This window comes from Mastigoproctus giganteus, chromosome 3, assembly GCF_048544385.1.
Source record: "Mastigoproctus giganteus isolate SK-2022 chromosome 3, ASM4854438v1, whole genome shotgun sequence".
Classification (NCBI taxonomy): Eukaryota; Metazoa; Arthropoda; class Arachnida; order Uropygi; family Thelyphonidae; genus Mastigoproctus; species Mastigoproctus giganteus.
The window spans coordinates 226,493,895-226,515,136 of record NC_143577.1 but is presented as its reverse complement, the minus strand read 5'-3'; the positions used below and the strand labels follow the sequence as shown (position 1 = coordinate 226,515,136).

General features: G+C 36.1%; 1 protein-coding gene across 1 annotated transcript in view; it reads left to right on the top strand.

Moving 5' to 3' along the window:
• LOC150088801 (neuronal acetylcholine receptor subunit alpha-7-like) overlaps window positions 1–20,603 on the top strand; it is a 198,669-nt gene extending 178,066 nt beyond the window's left edge. The window contains 6 exon segments of the mRNA XM_090369665.1: window positions 206–462; window positions 1,819–2,013; window positions 10,833–10,919; window positions 15,334–15,443; window positions 19,332–19,555; window positions 19,557–20,603. Coding sequence (XP_090225791.1) covers window positions 206–462; window positions 1,819–2,013; window positions 10,833–10,919; window positions 15,334–15,443; window positions 19,332–19,555; window positions 19,557–19,785 — 1,102 coding nt within the window. The 3' untranslated portion in view covers window positions 19,786–20,603.
• The last annotated feature ends 639 nt before the right edge of the window (window positions 20,604–21,242 follow it).

Genomic DNA, 21,242 nt, shown 5'->3' with positions numbered 1-21,242 from the left:
ATTTTCATAACGACAGTCAAAAAATAGTGAGGATTCAAAGTTTCGATCGCTATCCAGTAAACCTTCATCAGGGGAAAAAAATCTAAAGTGATAATAATGAATTTCGTGTACGATTAATGAGAGACTAATTCAAGTTTTATTTGAATTAGTCCCTTTTTGTTTGTTGATTGTGTCTAAAAGGGTTCGTGGTTTTTGAACTTTGCAGTGCAGACGAAAAATTCGACGGAACATATCCTACGAACGTGGTTGTCCTTAATAACGGTAGCTGCACGTATATTCCTCCGGGGATTTTTAAGAGCACTTGCAAGATTGACATCACTTGGTTCCCATTCGATGACCAGAAGTGCGAGATGAAATTCGGATCATGGACTTACGATGGCTACCAGTTAGATCTTTTGCTTAGCAGCAACGATGGAGGAGATTTGTCAACGTATATAACGAACGGAGAATGGGATCTTATAGGTACGTTGAATATCTTTGAATTAAAAACCACGTTGTTAATAATTTGGTCCAACAATTCCTGAATGATATTTCAAAAAAAAAGTGCAGAAGAAATGGTCCCAGTTTTATTTACCTTTCTTTACTTTTGAAGTTTTGCGCAATTATTATATTACATTCACTTGCAAAAAAAATTAGAAACCTTTATTCAATATCTAATAGGGCCATATTTTGCCCAAATTGCAGCCTGCACGTTGTGGCATAGATTGTAGTCTGATAGGATCTAGATCCAGATTCGATCACTCTTCCACCATTATATTGCTGTATTGTGCGTGGTAGAAAACTGCGAAGGAAGTGGAATTGCCTTTCCAACGTATCCTATACAATTCTCAAATGAATTCAGATCTGTAAAATTAGTAGACAAGGGTAGACGTTGGAAATCTGGAGAATGTTCTTCGAACCATTCGGATACAATTTGTGCATGGTGGACAATTGCATTGTCTTCTCGAAAGAAGGTCCGTTAAGTTGGTCCGATACTACAGAAAGATATTCACTGGTGGCTAATGCCAAGACTCATCATGGTCTTGGCATTAGCCACCACTTCAGTCAAATCTTCAGTCTTTATCTGAATTGAATTTTTCAGTCATTCGCTCTACTTGACCTATTATTCTGAAGCACAATTCGTTTTAAATTCCTCTGGTCTCATTCTTGGAGTACCGAATTTCTGCCACATTTCTTCCATTGCATACTTTGAGATGGTTTCTCTTTAAGCACACCAATGATTTCCTTAATTTTCTGAATTGGGGTTCTTGCTAAACATGCTCGAACAATAACACCTTTCTGAAGATCTTAAAGATCATGTCTTCCCCATGACCAGATCGACTAAGAAGGTCCAAAAAGGATACAGTATTTAACCTGATACCAAGAAATTTGTGATCATACCATGTGGCTTTCATTTGCATATCTTATGTTTAATGATCTGTTGACCAATTACAAAAGGTTTCTAGTTTTTTGGCTAGTGTATGAATTTATTTCCATTTATTTAACTATCACTGTCAAGATTTGCTTTAATTAATTAATTTTATTTTTAAATTTCGTTTTTAAATAATTTACATTCTTTTCCTGAATATTTTACTTTAAAGTAAACTCATTGAGTTGTACAATAATTTAATTAAAGCGCGTATAGCGTAATATATAACCGGAAACGAAGAACCACAACTTCTGGAATGATACCATTGCAAATATCTTGTTCAAACTATGGGTCTAATTCCATTTCACCTTCTTAAAGCCTGTTTCTAATAATTTCTGGGTTCATAAATGGATATTTGCCCTCTTCTCTCTATGTATAAGACAGTGCAGCGTAGTTTATTTCTGTTGCAGAGCTCCCAGGTGTGCGAAATGTGATTATCTACGCGTGTTGTCCCGAGCCATATGTGGACATCACATTCACCATCCACATCAGAAGAAGAACCTTATACTATGGTTTTAATTTAATTATACCTTGTGTTCTTATATCTTCTATGGCTCTCCTGGGTTTTACTCTTCCCCCAGACTCGGGAGAAAAGTTAACATTAGGTAAGTAAATTACATTTGGAATGAGGTAGGTCTGATGTGGTTTTCTGTTGTGTACCAATGAAAACATACGAAATTCTTTCTAGAATTCCTAAAGTAGAATTATTTGACAAGGGCCTGAAATTGGTTTATATTTTGTTTTACATTCCATTAATTGTTTAATTGATTGTATTAAAATTATAATCAGTTTCTTAAGTGGACTGGAATATTGAGAATTAGTACTCTCTGTTTTCTAAATATAAAAAGGAACAATTATGGTTAAGTCTTAATTCACTGATGGAGACGTTGAAAAGTTCAAACGAAATCACCAGATAGTTTCAAAAATTATAAAATAGGTTAAAAGCCATAATATTAGCAGATCGAAATAATATTTGGGTTTATGATAATCGTAGTTGGTTTATTCATCTTTTCCATCTATTATATCTACTTCTTTTTCTAGAAGATTTGTTACTTTTGCATGATAGTCTGGGAAATCCAAGCATAAAGTAAAGTATCTCAACATACCGTCTGTTCTAAGGCCGGTTCCTCACGATGATGCAATGTCAGTGCCGAATCCACCAGAAACTTATGGAGTTGACTCTAATTTAGGATCGGATAAGGAGTCTCCAGAAGACTTTTCAGTTCTTCATAGTGCAAAGCCACATTTAATCACTCAGACTGAATTGAACGATTTGGTCAGAGATACGGACCTCTCCAAAACCAAAGCTCAATTACTAGGACCACGGCTTCAGCAGTGGAATCTTCTTGAAAAGGGTGTGAAGGTGTCTTTTTATAGGAAGAAGCAATCTAGCATAATGACCATGGATGGTGCTTTGGTGCTTTGGTTTATTGTAAAAATGTCAAGCGATGGACTTTTCCTATTTGAGGCAAAAGTTTCCTCGAATCAATGAGGCTGGAATCACAACAATTAAAGTTAGTTTTTGACGTTAATCCTTTCTCCCTTTAAATTAGTGAGTGTTACACCAATATGGTTGCCGTATTTGAATTCAGCAACCTCAAATCTACAAGAACCACCCTAAATTACCTCATCTACCCGTGTTTATTAAAGCTGTAAATTGCCTGCGTTCTCCTGATCGGTTTGTCTGTTTTGCTGGGAGTTAAACCCGTGTTTCCAGAGGGGAAGAACCTTGCTATCTTTGCCTGAGCCCGATTAACTCAGACACGGAGTAAGAAAGTCCATAAAAGTTCCTCGCCTCAGTGGCGGGATTCAAACCAGGACCTTTACCATCTGCTGTGTGAAGGAAGTTGATTATAGCGAGTCACTCGCGAAGAATCCCTCCAGATAGACCAAGCTTAATTATGGCCATAAATTAATACGTATGTTAAACTTATATTCAACAAAAAGCCAATTGTGAGCCGTTTATCCAATTAACAAATTCTCTAATTAAAAGAACTTCATCTAACAAGTTAATTAAACTAACCTTTAAAAGCTGGACACGATTACACAGTAACCATTAATATAAAATATTAACGAAATTAGTTTTGATATTCGATTCACCAAAATCGACTTATCTTCCATTGTCCTTCTTTTAGATTCTTCTTCTATTTGATTTATTCAATTGTACCGCCTTACACTGGACCTCCACTGCATTTATTTCCCAGAAGCAATTCGAGTTTTATTTCTTCCACTGCAAACTAAATCGCATAAACCAGATCTCCAAGCGTTGCTACAAAGAATGGGTTCCTCTCTAATGAATCGTTAGCACAAGAGGATTTAGGCGGATAGAGAACGAAGCCAAATCATTATATCACCAACGTAAAGAGGATTGTTTACACGTTCTTTGAAAGTATCCTACTTCCAGTAACTGGATTTCTTTGTTTGCTAGCAACAATCAGAAGTTTCTTTATAAATTTTATAGACATTAGCAAAGCAGAAAGTTGAAAGATAATGAGGGAAACAGTTTATTCGCAATAATTTCTATTTATGGCGATTTTTCATTAAAATCGTACTAATAGAAATCCGACAATTATTATTTCTCAGTCAGTCCGTCCGCATGTAATAACTCGACTCACAGTGAATCGATTTTCATCTAGTTTACAGAACTCACGCGATTCATCAGTTAACGTCAAAGAATCTATAAGCAAATAGATACTTGGATTTCAGGAAAGCTTTTGATACTGTTTGCACATAAAAGACGGCTGTACAAACTGGAGCAATGTGGCGTTAAGGGTAAGTTACTGCTACGGATAAAGGCGTGGTTAATTGGAAGAAGAGGGAGAGTTCTTCGTGGACTAATGTTATTAGTGGAGGGCCCCAGAGTCCAGCTTTTGGCCCATTTTTGTTTTCAATAATAATTGATGATATTGATGAAGGTATATCAGGCTTAATGTCTACGTTTTTGGTTGATACATAGGTTGGAAGAGTGGTTAACGACAATCATTATGGTGAGCTACTGCAACAGGATCCAGGAAAATTGGTTCAATGGTCTGTTGAAGTTGAAATTGAAGTTTAACATTGACAAATGCAAGGTACTGCAATTGGGTAACAGTACCCCAGAGTAACTTATCATGTGTAGTAGTACACTCAAGGTAGTGAAGGATAAAAAATTATTGGGGCTAATCCCTTTGTATAAGGCTATGGTTAGGCCGCATCTTGAGTACTGTATACAGGTCTGCAGGCCCCACTTTAGGAAGGATGTAGATCTGCTGGAACGGTGCACAGAAGGGAAACCAGATTGGCAAAACGAAAAAAACGGGTACTCTTACCTATAAAGGCATCTATTCTGCAAATTGCAGCGTCTCCAGAATAGACACCTGGCTGAGATTTTATTGAGTGGTGTTAAAAGCCTTGAATGGATTGAGTAAGCTGAATGTTAATGGCATTCTTCCACTTGCTGAGGGTACACACACATGAAGGGACATAAATTCAAGTTGAGGAAGGATTTTCTGTTTACTGGACGAAAACCCAGAGTTTCCAGCAGAAAAGCCCATGCCACCCTCGCCAGAGACCGATTGACTCAGCCATGTTGTGAAAAAGGCCCATAAAAATTCGATACATTGTCTATCAGACTCGAACTCGAGTCTTTTCCACCCAGTGTGGGGAGGTCGAGGGTTCTACCAACTGTGCTACTCACCAGGGTGCCTTTTTTCTAACAGTTACTTAACTTATATTCTAAAAGGACAAGAGTTATTCGTACCCATCTCCAGACAGTTTCTCTGCAATGTTCACATGTTTGCTCTTCTATGCTTCCTGATTTGTTTTTATCGTGCGTGTTTGGGACGTAGTGGTTTTATGTAAACATCTAAGACAGGCGTGAGAAATATCTCTCCTTGCTTTAGCATATCCAATTAATATCAGGAACCTTTTTGTGTCAAGTCAAGATGCATAATGACTTGCGATGCTGCTGGAGCAAATCATAATTCGTACTAATGGCTGGTTTTTCGCAATAAATAAAGATATTTTGTTCTAATGTTTGCTGATTTCTTGTCTATATTATTTCTCTAACCAGAGCTCAAATAAATTAAATCTATATGGTGTAGATATAGATGGTATATGGTATGGGTGATGTAATTCAATAATAGAAGTTCTGAAAGCTGTGATCATTTATACTTCCACAGCTATTTCTCTAATATCCTTTTAATAATGGATGATTCCATCTCATTCAACCATACTGTTTTGGATAATATGATTGAATGAGTTGGAAACACGCTTAGGTAGTAATAGACAATATAACTTGAATGTTATACGCATCTTCAAATCAAGCTTTTTTTCTTTTAATTTATTTCATGTAATTGGAAATGGATTATTTGCTTGAATATCAGTGCATATAATTTAGCAACAACAGCCAATTTTCTCAGAAATATAAGAAATACACTGCCCTACCATTAATATCTGGATTATCCTCATCCATGGATGGGGAAACAGGTCCTAAGCATGCAATACGTCACAGTACCTGCTATAAATATGCACACTGGGCTTAGAATAGAAAATTGCAAAAGTGGGCATGCAAGATGACACGTTCAACCTCAACAAATGCTAGACGCCGATTAACATGGTGTAAGGAGCGCGAATCCTGGACTGTAGAGCAATGGAAAAAGTCCTATGGACAGAAGAGTCGAGGTTCGCACTCTACCAGTCTAATGGCCAGGGTGTGGCGAATGCCAGGGGAACAGTTCCTTCCTGATTGTATCCTCCCAACAATGAAGTTTGGTGAAAGCTAGTGTCACGGTATGGGACTCCTTTCATGGTTTGGCTTGGGCCCATTAGTCGTTATCGACAAAATCATGAATGCTGTGCAATACCAGGACATTCTGGACAATTATGCACTTCTGACATTATGGCAATGCTTCAGGGAAGGCCCATACCTGTTTCAGCAAGACAACGCGCCATGCCATACTATTCGGGTCGTAACAGAGTGGTTTGAGGACATGAGTGTGGAAAAGTCGAATTGGCCAGCCCAGAGTCCTGAACTGAACCCTATCGAGCATCTTTGGGATGTACTGTATCGTCGGGTACGTGCACGTCGAGATGGCCCAAAGAACAATGCCGAACTGGTGGCTGCGTTAAGAGTGCCCGAGTGGAGGAACATATCACGTGACATTTATAAAAAGCTTGTTGAGAGTATGACGCGAAGATTGAAGGCCGTCATAAAAGCAAATGGTTTCAGCACAAAATATTAAATGATACACTAAAAGCTCTTTTTTTGTCTAAAGGCTAGTGTCCGCATATTAATTGTAGGGCAGTGTATATTTCTTATGCAATATACACTAAGTGATCACTGAATTATGACCACCTATCTAATTCTTCGTAGGTCCTCCCGACATGGACCGTATAGCAGCTATCCCACGTGGCATTGATTGAACAAGATGTGGGAAGCGTTCGGAAGGTACGGCCAACCAAGCTGTGTGTAATGCGGTCAGCTATGGAGGTGATTGGTGTATTCAGACGCCTGATATGCCTGTCCATAGTGTCCCACAAGTGCTCTATGGGATTGATATCGGGGGAAGTTCGGAGCCAACCGATATGCTGGAAGTCAGAACTGTGTTCCTCAAACCATTCTTGCACAACAAATGCCCAATGGCTTGGCGCATTGTCACCTTGGAAGACACCATCGCCATTCGGGAAAAAGTGTAACATAGCGGGGTGTACACAGTCAGCAAGCAGTTGACGATAGCGGAGATCCCAGATACGTTGTCCCACATGCACCAGGGGTTCAAGTTCCTGTCAGTGAAACATGCCCACGCCATACAACCACCTCCACCGGCCTGCACATTTGATACCATGCATGGTGAATCAAGAGCCTCATGTTGTTGACTCCAAATCCGTACACAACCATCCATGGTGTGGAGTAAATAACGTGACTCATCCGACCAGCACACCTTCTTCCAGTCTTCTAACGTCCAACTTGCATGCTCTTTGCACCAGGCGAGTCTTTTACGCCGATGAACCTCGGTTAGGACAGGATGCCATAGGGGTTGTTTGCTGGTATAGCCCATACGTGCAAGCGTGCGACGCGTGGTCATGCCAGATATTGTTCCGGGTTGGCCCATGTTGTATTGGGCAGTCAACTCTTCTACGGCGGCTCTCGAACAACCCACCAGTTCAGCCGTTTGGGAAATCGAGGCACCAGCTCGTCCAGCTCCTACAATCTATCCTTTATCAAAGTCCGATAAATCCTTCCTTGTACCCATCACGCTCGGAATTTTACTACCTACTGAACCACTGACACCTTATGTATGCGACGTAGGTCGACAAACTGCGCACTCTAGTACCTCACGTGGTGAACGGGTCGCATTCAGTTTTCATAGGGGTGGTCATAATTCAGTGATCACTCAGTGTATATGCGAAAGCTAATGAGGAATTAATGCTAGACGTATTTTTTATATAAAATGAAAAAAATACAGCTATTCACAAATTTAAAATTTCATTTTTAATCCCATTCTTAATGGAGAAAGAAAATATTTATTCGTGGAAATGTAAAAATGTTTAATTGATAACTGATTATGAAATCCTTGATGAATTGATTGATAAAATATGGAAGAAATTCCCAAAAGAGCGAGAAAAACACCTAAAAATGTAATTATTTCAGCCAAAATTCACTAAGAAGTGTTCAGATACATTTAAAGAACGATATTTTATTAATTATATTTAAAATAATTTTATTTAATAATTGCATAATGTATTATTTGATATTAAATAATATTCTGATGGAAAGAAAAGTTTAATATATTGTAATACTTTTGCCGGTTTTTAAATATTTATTTTTATAACATTACAAATAAAAAATCGTTTTTAATTAATACATTTTATGTTTAAAATAGAATTTACCTTAATAATATTTCATAAATATTTATAATGCGTAATAATAATGAAGACATTTAACAAATTTCATTAATTATCAAATTAAATTAATAAATAATAAATAAATATTTTACGAAGTAAAAATTAAAAAAAAAGTTTAAACGATTGATATTTTATATCGATTTGTAATAAAGATGATGAAGATGATTTATATTAATTTATTTATTCATTTTATGGATTTATTAATGGTGAGCGTTATCCGAAGGGATTTTAATTTCTAATTACAAATATTGATTAAAAAAATGGCGATAAGATCTAAAACTATATTTTTTTTTGTTTAAAATATATCGATTCAAATGAACGAATTTTTTTTTCAAGATGTATGAGCAGTGTTATAGCAGTGATTATGATTTTTCCTGATTATGATTTATTCTGCTTTTTTTCGCAGATATTATTCAAATTATTAAAAACAATGTCAAATAATTATCCTTATGTGTTTTTAAAGTGTAATCATGTTGTTGTTCTGTTATTATGGATGTTATTTTTATGTATATACCAACGTGATGGCCAAATTACTCTCACTTTTGCGCCCTGTCTTAAACTGAATTATTTGAAATTAATTCTAGCGTGCTACTGGAAACATCTCCCAAGATAATTCCTTTAGAACATCCTATTTAATATTAATGCTCAGAGGAAAAAAAATGGGGAAAAAAAACAAGCTGAGTACTAGAACATTCGGAGTCGTGTTGCAGAGGAGAAAAAACAAACCAAAAAGCAATCTGTTTGATTGCTTTTTTTTTCGTGGAAACAGCTACATACTGGAAATCTTTTTCAATAATTTAAGTTTACCTGTAGCTAGAAGGAGTAAGAGAATATCTGCATGCATCAAAGAAATGTAATTAAGTACAAAACGTAGAGTAGATATATCTATACATATACATACACGTTGATGTACCAGTTAGAATGAATGTACGCCTGAGCCTGAAACTCTAGACAAGTCTCTGAATATGGCATTTAATTTATCTATAAAGGGACTGCTTTTTGTTTTGGTAGGCTGGAACAGTCCATTACGATTGATATGAAAGAAGAGAATGCTTATTCAACTTTGAAACAGTTGCTAGTTGGAAGAATCTCATCAATAAGTGGACATATCTTTTTAAAGTCGACTAATATGGCTGAATTTTCAACCAAATTCCATTCTGAATAATTATTGGGATTTGGAACTTGGCTGCAATTTCATCCTTCTCTATGTAGCTATCCTCTAGAGCTACACATTTTAGTTTAAAGGTGAGAGGTTGGGAGAATAAGGAGGATGCTGGAGATTTTCAAAGCCATCCTGATTGCGAAGTCCATAGTGATATCAGCCATGTGATCAGGAGATCAAAGAAATGCAATTATTGTTGGCTAGGAGGTCGACACCTTTGGGTAGCTCCTCGCATCTCTTCAACTTCATAGTCTCTCTTAATTTTCCCAAGAATTCGTCAAAAATTCGTCCTCTCTATAACGCTTCGACTTTGCGAAATACCTTTCCATGGAGCTTTTGAGGATGGGTCAACAATCTCGGAATCCATCAGCCCTCCACCTTAGATATGAGCAGCAGCCCATGCATTATGGTGAAAACAGACCCATGGCGAACGTTCAATTCATTCGCTTTAAAATTTATGATCACGCGTTTGTCTTCAAAGACTAGCTGTCCCACTTTAGCGACAATGGATGGACGGTCTGTGGCTTAGGTGGGTCTTCATTCTCTGGGGTGTACACACTGCTTTGCTCACACCTGAACTGTCTTATCCAATAAGTCATATGATAGGCAATCTTCCCCATATGCAGCATTCATCTCTTCAAGGAGTTGTTTTTAGTTCTTTGCCTTGAAAATTGAGAAATTTTATAAAGGATCGGACCTTGGGCATACTGGAGTATTTTTGCTGTATTGTTGGCTCTAGTTCAGTAACCGATGGATCTGGAAAAACGAATAAATACACATTAACTTATGAGACTTAGTAGTATATACACAATATCAACTCCTTAATTCAAATTTCCTAGTTGAGGGTAAATAATGATGCACCTCTGAAACCTTGAGGCACACCTTTAGTAGGTACCAACAGCTGATGGAAGACCTACTTTTATAAATGCGAATTTCATAAGTTAATTTCAAGATAGTTTCAATAGAATCCCAAAACGTTGCTAAAATATCTTGTATTGAGATGACAACATTTTAATAAACAACTTTTTTATAGTAAAAGAGTATTTTTTAAATTAACTTTGGTTAAAGTGTACATAAATTCTCGTTATACAATTGCCATCTTTGGGTTAGGTCAGCGATTGATAGCACTCACTGAACAGGAGGTCTGGTCTTCTGAAAATGCTACAGTTGCCTGAAAACTTCTTAAATCATTGACTAACAGAAATCAAAGATGTAGATGGGCCTGAAGAAGTTTGGTAGATTTCTCGAAACATCGAATATATTTTGGGACTAACCAATAGTAATTTGGCCATCACGGAATTAGCAATGTAGAGCACGTGAAGAGCTATTTTCTTCTTCTTCTTCTCTCTTCTCAAAGTCACCCTTATCCGTCTTCAGGTGTCACCATCCTACTGTCACTGACCGTCTTTATGCTCCAGTTAGCTGAAGCACTGCCTCCAACATCAGACGCTGTGTCTATAATAGGTGCGACCACAGGGAGAACACTGTCTCTCTCTCTCTCTCTTTCTCTATAATCTATCTTTCTCTCTCTCTCTGTCTCACTTTCTATCTCTGGTATGCATGTAATGCTAGCTTTGTAGTAGTATAGTAGTGTAGTTTGATGTATGAAGTAAAGTCACAGCCCCATTTGTTGTTTCCAGGTGTTACCATCCTTCTATCCTTGACGGTGTTTTTGCTGCTGGTTGCAGAAACTATGCCACCAACCTCAGATGCAGTCCCCTTAATAGGTGCGACCACTCCTCCCAAGAAGTCCTATTAAATCCCTGCCTGAACCCACCTCACCAGTGCTCGACATGTTGTCTGTTTGCTTGCGGTACCACTGTTGTCATCATCACTCCATCACGCACGTGTATATTGTCTAATGGATCGATTGTAATAATGCCCACTCAATGTATTGTACGAATGTTATCAACCTTGAAATGCTTTTTTGGCCTAAAGTTCCAATTATCGTGATATTTCATGAGTCTGAAGATTACTTGAAATATCAGCAACTGTTTGGACTGTTCAAGTCATTGGTCAATATACCGTGTTTTCCATCAATATCTCCGCACTGAGAATAAATTCCGGAGGATTACTTTGGCAAATCAGACACCTCTCAATCTTAGCTCAATGCTCTGGAATCATTGTACTTAAGAACTGAACTACCCTTCTTTTAAGTCTAAAATCACCACAGCGCTTTTGTGGTTATGTACCAAATTGACAACAGAAATCTCTCTCATTCGCAGTAGCTTTTCATTTTCTCATTATTAACTTTATTTTCAGACCAACTGGATATTTAATCTATTGGAGAATTTAATAAATCACAAGAAACCCCGAAAAGTAACACTGAATTTCTGTTGTATTATTATTTATCAGTATTTAAAATAAAATACTATATTTTTTGTTCCTACCTTCCATATAAATATTTTAAATTTAGCAAGCATGCATGATTCAAAGGGTTGTCTATAAAGATATCAGAGTACCGGGTAAGTTTTCAGATGTACAGTTCAGTCTTCGCCAAATTCAGCTGAAGCTATATCATTAATAAATCCTTTTTTGTTATTTTGGTGTAATAATAGTCTTCAACTCCTTTTCTTGTATCGCGTAACATCCAAGACTCTTGTAGATATTCAATGCATGCCACTTGTTTTGTGTTTGCTTGCTTTTTCTTAAGCCAAAACTTGACACTTAGATCTTAGACGATTTGTTGTATTGAATATATAGTAGTGCGACGATATTGGAGGAAAATACGGTATTTTTTTAATTATACAGTAATGAAAGAAATATTGCTTAATGGTTTTATTTTGTTTAGCGTCGAAATACAGGGGCGAAATGAGGATATCACCTGTACTGGAGTGGATCTCTAATTATTAAGCACCAGAAGAATATCTCTGGATTCGATTATTTTCTCTTTGGAAAGACTGCATGCACGCCTTTGTTTGAGAATTCCACGCCTTATTAAAGAGTTTCTCGAGTGAGAATTACTTTAGCCATTGGCGGTACTTACCAATCTTTAAGAACGATCCAAAGTGCACCCTTTCTAAGAAACATGGATAATGCCAGATGTTCCTGTAATTCTATTCAAGTATGGCCAAGAACTGCACAGATAATCGCAGCTCAGATTTGATCCTTCTTTCCCTCGTCCAATTAAAATCTTTGAAAACATGAAAAATAATAAACATAAATTCCTCTTCCACTTCAATAACCTTGTGGAGTCCCAAATAATTTCCATATTTAAAACCAACTTAACACCTAATTAGAAAAGAAGTCAATTCATATAGTTTCCAATATATGGTGTATTTGCTCGTGATGAATAAATATTTTCTTATTATAGAAATTATTTAATAATACTAATAATAAATAAGATTACTTTGAAATATTTTATAATTGCTATCGATATAAAAATTAAATTATTTTGGAAACTATAGAATTGATTTATCCTTTCGAATTTCTCAGTTTAAAATCGATTGCAGTCAAATCAAAATAAATCAAGGCTCTTTGACCTGTTATTTTCATACGTCTCCTTCCAAGCTCTTGCAATATGGTCACCATAGAGGAGACATCTTGTAATCTAATAAAGGAATACTGCTGAAAAGAAAAAAAGTAGTTTGCTGCCTGCTATGTAAAGAACTATAAAGAAGAGATTGCAAATCAGACTACGAGAAAATGCATGCGTACTTGTTTACTTTGCAGCTGAAATGGAAATACGACAAATCTTTTTTGCATGATTCAGTTGATACGTGAGTAAATTATGAGTCATTAGATTAGTAAAATTCTTGCTTTTTTTGCTGTTTCTATTTACAATATATTTTTACACACACCACAACTATGATAGCTATTTAAACAGCAAAAATAACGAGAGATATATATGCATAAAAACGTAATTATTATTATTATTTATGTCTAGAAGTGATTACAAAGATATTGTTTATCAAATATATTTCTAGAAATTCACAGCAAAGAAGTAAAACACATTTGAATTTTGTTTAAAGAAAAACCAAAATTTCCAGAATTGATTTTATTCGAATAGGAACAATAATAATTTTCTTTTTTGTACAGATCGATCATATTAATCTCCTCCAAAGAAGACTACTCGACCTTTCTGAAAGAAAAAAAAATCATTTTATGCATTTTATTCACACCTATTTCAGAGAGAAAATATTGGACTTGGACCAACCCAGATTTGTGAAAACTCGAATTCTATAAAACGATAAAATTTAAAAGTATATTTTTTAATTTGATTTATTAGAATTTAAAAAAATAAACTTTAATCTAAAGAAAAATGCAATAAAGTTATCTAATTAATTAAAAATATGTCCAAAACATAACGATGCTGTTGTTGTAATATGGTTTAGGAGTATCAACGACTAAAACCAGAGTTTCCGGGAGGAGAAACCATTTGCCCTCTCCTGAGACCGACTAACTCAGCCACGTTCTGAAAAAATCCCTTCGGTAATCAACGGGACTCGAATTTGGGTCTTTTTTTTTCCTGGGATAACATGACATTTAATGTCTATACACCTGTTTAACCTGTAGGTTTTTGTGGCCACCAGTATTTAAACGGTTAAAGGTTCTGGAAATGGTCGATCATGGTCAACCAATGGATTACAAGTAATTAAGAAATTATAATAATTGTAAATTGTAGTGGATCGATCTCGAGTCTATTTTTAAGATAGCTAATAATGTGGAAAATGCTGTCAGCCTCTGGTCTAGTAATTGATATTCATAAAGTTTGCCTTTATTACGAATTGCTTTGATATTTCACTATTTTTAAAGTGGTAGGTGGTTTCTAGAAACCATCTACTATCCGAAACAGTCTCTCATGACACTGCCATAGCTTTTAAATAAATGGCTGGTATTTGTAGATGCCATTGTTTAAAAGTAGCGCAATATCAAGACAACTTGTCACTTTAAATCCTGCGCATCACGACACACAGATATAAAAGAAAGTTTTGAACCGGTTTAAACTCATTTTTCTTGAACAGGACCGAATAATAAAAATGAATGAAAACATTTTATTTGGACATATAGTATTAATCATGTGAATAATTTAAGTGTGTATTCTTTGAGAATTATTTTATGATATATAATTATTACAAAAAAAAAAATTGAGAATATTTCAATTTGTTTTCTGAAGGGCATTCTCAACAAACAGGAACGAATTATCTATATAACATTAAATAATAAATAAAAAAAATCTATAAAAGTGTGCTGAAGATAAAAATAAGACCGAGTACGAGTAATTGATTGTAAAATAAATTACAAGATGTGTTACTACTTGTCATATACAATTATATCGATAAATTGAACTATGAAGAAAAATAGTTCGAAGATGGATGCTTTGTGTCCATAATTTTGAAATTTTTTGTACTTTAAGGATATATTTGCATTAAGAAAATGAGGCGAAAGAGGCAATAGTTGAATTTTATGACTGTTACATTATTCTAGTTTCATATAGAAAAAACAATCTGGTATCTGAACGGAAGCACCAACTGGTGGGGTAACTACTGAACATTATTTAACACTTCCCACACCACTCTGCATGATTTTTTTTGCAGCATAGCACAAGCATCTTGACGCATGCGCTGCATGTTATTTTAGCTCGCTAATAGGCATTTTTCCTATCTTAATTTCATGCTTGCATGCGTGCAGCCTGGTTTTTGCGAATGCGAAAGTTATGCAGGCATTGAAGAATGGGGAATGATTTTTATAATCTTTAAGAATGCTTATGAACTTTTTATAATCTTTTAAATAGTTTTCTGAGAGATTAATTATATTAAAAATAGTCTAATAAAAAAATAATTAAATTAAAGTAAAGAAAGTAAACTTCATAAACCGTAATTAATATTATTTAAGAAGTTGGTATTTAACTTTTGAAAGCTTTCGTGTATTTCCTTAGGTACATACTTTGCCTGCATCATGATCATGGTAGCCTTTTCTGTAGTAATGACCGTGGTTGTTTTAAATTATCATCACAGGAACTCGGACACGCATGAAATGCCTGAGTGTGTAAGTATTGATTTATTTATGATTATATTCTAATTTCAATCACTAATAATAACCTTTTTATTACTAAACTGATTTTATGAGATTAATAAATACTATTTTATGTTGTTCTTTGTGTTTTTTTTTTTCTCTATCTGATTCTCTGTAAGAAGGTAGAAATAAATCTAAGCATTTCAGGATATTAGCCTTATTTTATTTGAAATTATTATTACAAACGAGACCACCTTCTGCACAGAGGTTATCAGAATTATAAAACTTTAATTAAGTATAATAAGCGTTTGCTGGATGCAATCATACAGCTTCATTTAACTACCTCCTTTGGGATATAACTAATCAAGCCATTCATTAGAAACTCATATGTTTCTGGAGGGTTTAATTCAACCAGAATAATTGCTTTACCATTCTTTTAAAGATACACATTTGTGAACTGGTTGTGCGTATCATTGATTCAGAACTTTATTCAATGCTACTAAGGATTTATATGTGGACTTGCGGTTTTAATTACTTCTGGTATAAACCATTGTAGTTTGTTTTGTAAGAAGAATTATGATGGGGTTATCGTTGGACTTTTTACTAAATATCTGTGTGAAATATATTAAACAGAAATTAAGTAAAATCTCAGAAACACAGAAAATAGTATGCACGAAAGTGACTGGTTTGTTTGATTTGTATATATGCACCACTCCAAAAATTATAAATCTGAATTTTCCTGCTTGTTTTGCATCGAAGTTTCCAGAAAATTGAGTTTCCAAAGAATATATACATAGACCTTTCTCGATAACAATAAAATAAGTCATATTTCTTTACTTTGTCTCTAAATCAAAAACCTTCTTTTTCATTTCTTAAGTTAGAGGGGTCCCAAGCCAGACTATGGCAAACACGCCACGAATTTTATTGCACATCTATATACTGATCAATATCAGACTAGTATAATATGTGTTCACATATAAGTTGGTTCCAGTCCATACTCAGTAGAGAACTCAGTATTCAATGAACACTGTATTAGGATTGTAGCATTTTATCCATCATGGTGCAGTACAAGGAGCTGCATCATAAACCAGTTATATTATATCCTCTAAAATGCAGCACAAAGAACTGCATAAACCAATTACTGCATCGTAACCAATTACCACCAGTTATCATTATCCACAGCATAATGAACTCTGTACATCTTATGACAACCGTTCATCCTACAAACATAGCACCATGAGATGCATCTATATGAATTCATAATCCGTGTATTACCATCAGTTCATAACACCACGAAATGGGTACTGAAGTGATTATACTCCACTATGTATTCTTCTGCATTCATCGCCAAATATAATAATCTGCACCATACCCATCCAGAAGCTTGTTCCTTTACTCTCCAATGGTTTTTGCCCACAAAATTCTTCTGCCAAATATTCTTCCATTTCAGATCACCAGCCGGAGCCTGGTATAAGTGGACCGAAGACCTGTGGACATCCCCTTTCAACTTGCCTTGAAATACAGTTATGTTCCTCACACAACTTTACTGTACAATTTCTAAGTACCTTTTTATTATATACTAGATATTCTTACTAGCTTTTTCTTCCCTCAAGGCCATCAAAACGCTGTCCCAAGAAATACAGTTATTTCCATGAACATTGCACCTTGCCAACAAATTATATCGCGGTTGTAATGAATATGAAGCCTGGAGGTTGCACCATTTAGAGATAAAATAAAGGAAGAGAGAGTGAAGAGAAGGGATCGGTATGGCGAAGTAAATAGAATTCTCAATTTGTGGGTGGAGGGTGAACGTGGGCGGGCATGACCTAAAAGGACATGGATGGAAGTCGTGAAATGCAATATGGAGCTGTATGGATTTAGAGGATACTTGACTCATGCAGAAAGAAATGGCATAGAATTCCTCAAAGAGCTGATCCCAAAGAGAAGGGATTAAGGTATGGATGAAGTAAAAGAATGGCATGAAGTAAAAGACTGCCCAGGTTACAGTGTTGCTGCACATTGGGATAAACAATTCAAAGTGGAAGAACCTCAGTGCATGATGAAGAAAGAGTTTCAAGATGAAGAAAGAGTTGTAACAGAAGAGAGAGTTGCAAAAATTGAGGCATTAATCCTCGAAGATCGCTCTTCCAGGATTAATTTCTACCGCCTGCAACAGTTTTAATTAGATTGCTGGAATCACTGGCATGTGAACTTCTGGTTTCCTAACTTTTCAAAAAACTTAATGGAACAATAGTTTGATGTTCTATGGGGACAAGGTCGAATAATTAAAGATAATGTATTCCATATGTACAAGTGTTTAATTAAACATCAAGAAATATTCACATTCTTTGGCACACGCACAAAGGGGATTTAGACGTTTACAGATCAGTGAATATGATATATAACTTAACGAAAAATAATACAAAAGAGGCCCAAATTGCGTGTGTGAGGTCAATTTATCTACTATGTATCTGCGTAAATCTAACTCCAAATTTGACCATTTTTCCATCAGGTATTTGTCAGGAGAATTTGAAGAATTAGGCCGCCAGGGTAGATGTTGGAAATCTTGGGAATGTTCTTTGAAGTAGAACCCTTCAGATACAGTTTTTGTATCTGAATATTTCAAGGAACATGATAGTGGCGTTGTCATCTTGAAATAATCCATCCCAATTCAGGTAAAAATGAGGCATTACAGAGTGAAGTTGGTTGGATACGACAGAAGGTTATGCAATGGAGATAACACCATCTTCTAACTGTATGAGCGAACCAAACTGTAACAAGAGAACATACTCCATACCATGGACCACGTGCAGCCACTTGAGTGGTGGACATGGAACAGTTTGCATTATGAGATTCACGACACACTTTAATCCCATCATTGGTGCGAGACAAGTATAAATTGAGATTCTTTTGATCACATGACTTTTTCCCCTGTTTCCACTGCCCACTCTTGGCTTTTGTATAGACACACGACTACGAACTCCGAGATTCTTCAACTACCTCCACATAGTTCAGTTTGAAATGGGTCTTTCTTTGCCTAAATTGAATTCTTCAGTCATTTTCTGCACACTGAACCTTCTATTGTGACGCACAATTCGCTTTAAATTACTGAAGCCTTGTTCTCGAAGTACCAACGTTCTGATCCATTTCTTTCTTTTAGAACTGCATTTGTTGATTTTAAGTTAGCATTCAACTCTGTTCAGCTCCTACTTCTCCTGCTGCAACTTGAAAATTACTTTGGCTTTTCCGATCAATCCTTGACTCATTTAAAACAACTGCTAACGAATAGAACTATACATTTCTCGGTCTACAGCATCAGTAGGTCTGTCATGTGGGAATTCCTCACGGCGGCACCCAATAATCCTTGCCCTTCGTCGCACCTGTCTTGGATCCCCTACCAATTTATTGCACAAGCTGATGGCCACGTTTAGCGAATTCAGAGATGCCTCTTGGGTGACCACTGACCTCTTCTTAGGAGCTCAGCATCTGAGCAAGTTGTTTGTTCAAAGACAGTTTGTCGATTGAACTACCTGAGGAAGTTTTAGGTTTTGTTGAAAGACTGAAAGACATGCATTGAAAACTTGGTGCTCTCAAACATCTAAAAGATATTTCCATTTATGTACATCGACAATTCGATATTTATGGGAAAAAAAAATTTAATAATATAAAATTTCATGAAAATCCATCCTACTATCGAGTTGTCACATGCGGTTGGACAGACGGACATTATAAAATGATAATTGCAGACCAAATTTGCTTATAAACACAAGTACATTTAGCACGAATAGATTTAAATAATTGTATTTATTACTGATTTTTATAATAAATTGGTGTAATTGATAAATAAAAATTTTAATGCTTTTAAAATTCTCGTTTCCTTTTTTTTTTTAATTCAGTAATTTTTATACACCTTTTTTTCAGATAAAATCAATCTTCCTCGGATGGCTGCCGTGGATTCTGAGAATGGACAGACCAGGCAAAAAGATAACGCGAAAGAGCCTTTTAATGACCAACAAAATGAAAGAATTAGAACTGAAAGAACGATCTTCTAGAAGCCTTTTAGCAAATGTGTTAGATATCGACGATGATTTCCGCCAACAGAACAGTATGGGAGCATTTCTTTCTGCACGTTGCGGGAGAAGACCCTGCAACGCTACACTCATGTTTTAGTGCTCAGAGAGAACTGGGTTCGATACTCCGAGAACTCCGATATATAACGAACCGAATGCGGAAAGAGGATGAAGTTAGCGACATAATAGCAGAATGGAAATTCGCTGCCATGGTGGTAGACAGAGTGTGTCTGATCGTCTTCTCGGCGTTTACCATCATATCAACTTGTGTATGTTTATTCTCTGCACCTCATCTAGTGGCCTGATGTTCATTGAACACTATGGTGCATCAATATACAGTTCATATCAACCGTGACACTTCGCTGAAAACAAATTTTGCGGCCAGCATAATATTTTGTGATTTTTTTACAACGATAACAAACTTGTTCAATGACTTCGAGGGTTCCAAGCACAATCCGGGGGTTTCGAATATACAATAGAAATGGAGGATGACACTGTCCCGTTTGTGCCTCCTTACCAATCACCTTCCCTCATCGAACATCTTCCCCCAAAGTCCTCCCCTCGACCCCCCTACCAAAAAACACACACACACACCGTACGGGTTATAGATGTAAGTCAAAGGTCATTGTGAAACTTAGGGCCAGTTCTTTATAATTCTCTCTATAATCCCAACTTTGGACCATTATGTGTTCTAAACCTAATATTCCAATAGCGATATGACACCAAATAAACAGAGAGAGGGATGGTGAAAGGGGCTGGCGTTTGTGTAGTATTTTGTTAAGGATTTGTGTGCGTGTATGTGTGTGTGAGAGCGCGTGTGTGTACGTGTGTGCGTGATACGAAGTGGTATGCGATGCTAATTTTTTCTACACAAAGTCAGGCATGTCATCGGAAGAAAATAGTACCGCAAATAGGCTTCCTCCAATGTACTGTTCGATTTTAATCAATCCTCCATACTAATGGTATCGTAGACTACAATATGAATAAACTTCCTAACCGTAATCCTTAAAGAATTCCAGTGAACATAACCTCTATTTCTTTAGCAAATTCAACGCCGTAAGTATGAGTTCAAAGCCTTGAAATAAAGCTCAAACTAGTGTTAATGAAATGGTATGTACAAAAACACGACTGTTTTAGATAAAAATGAAAAAAAATATATATATTAAAAAAATAAATTATGTGTTTTAAATAATACATTTGTTGTTTCTTTTGGAAACGGAGAAAAACTGATTACAATAAAGAAAAGTGAAAGGAACACATTATGCGCAACTTAATTTGAAAAGTTTTTGTTTATCCAGGCTCTTTTGAGATGTATACACCCATCTTTGCTCAACTTGGATGCTATATGTGAAGGAATGGCGAACAATTGTGTTCATTCTATGGTCGTGGACGCGCCTCTTTATAAGAAGAACACCACAGCACCCGGAGATAAAATTGTGTTGTACTCTACAGAAATTTTTATTATAAAGTGTGGTCCATAAGATTGTAAATACACCGCCTTACCATTAATATCCGAAGACCCATCCATGGTTGGGGAAACAGGTCCTATTCATGCAACAAGCCACAAAACCTGCTATAAATATGCACTGGGTTTCGAACAGACAATTGCAAAAGTGGTCATGCAAGATGACAAATGCTAGACGCCGATTAACACGGCAGCCATCCTGGACTATAGAGCAATGGAAAACAGTCCTATGGACAGACGAGTCGAGGTTCGCTCTCTACCAGTCTGATGGCCGTTCCTGGGTGTGGCGAATGCCAG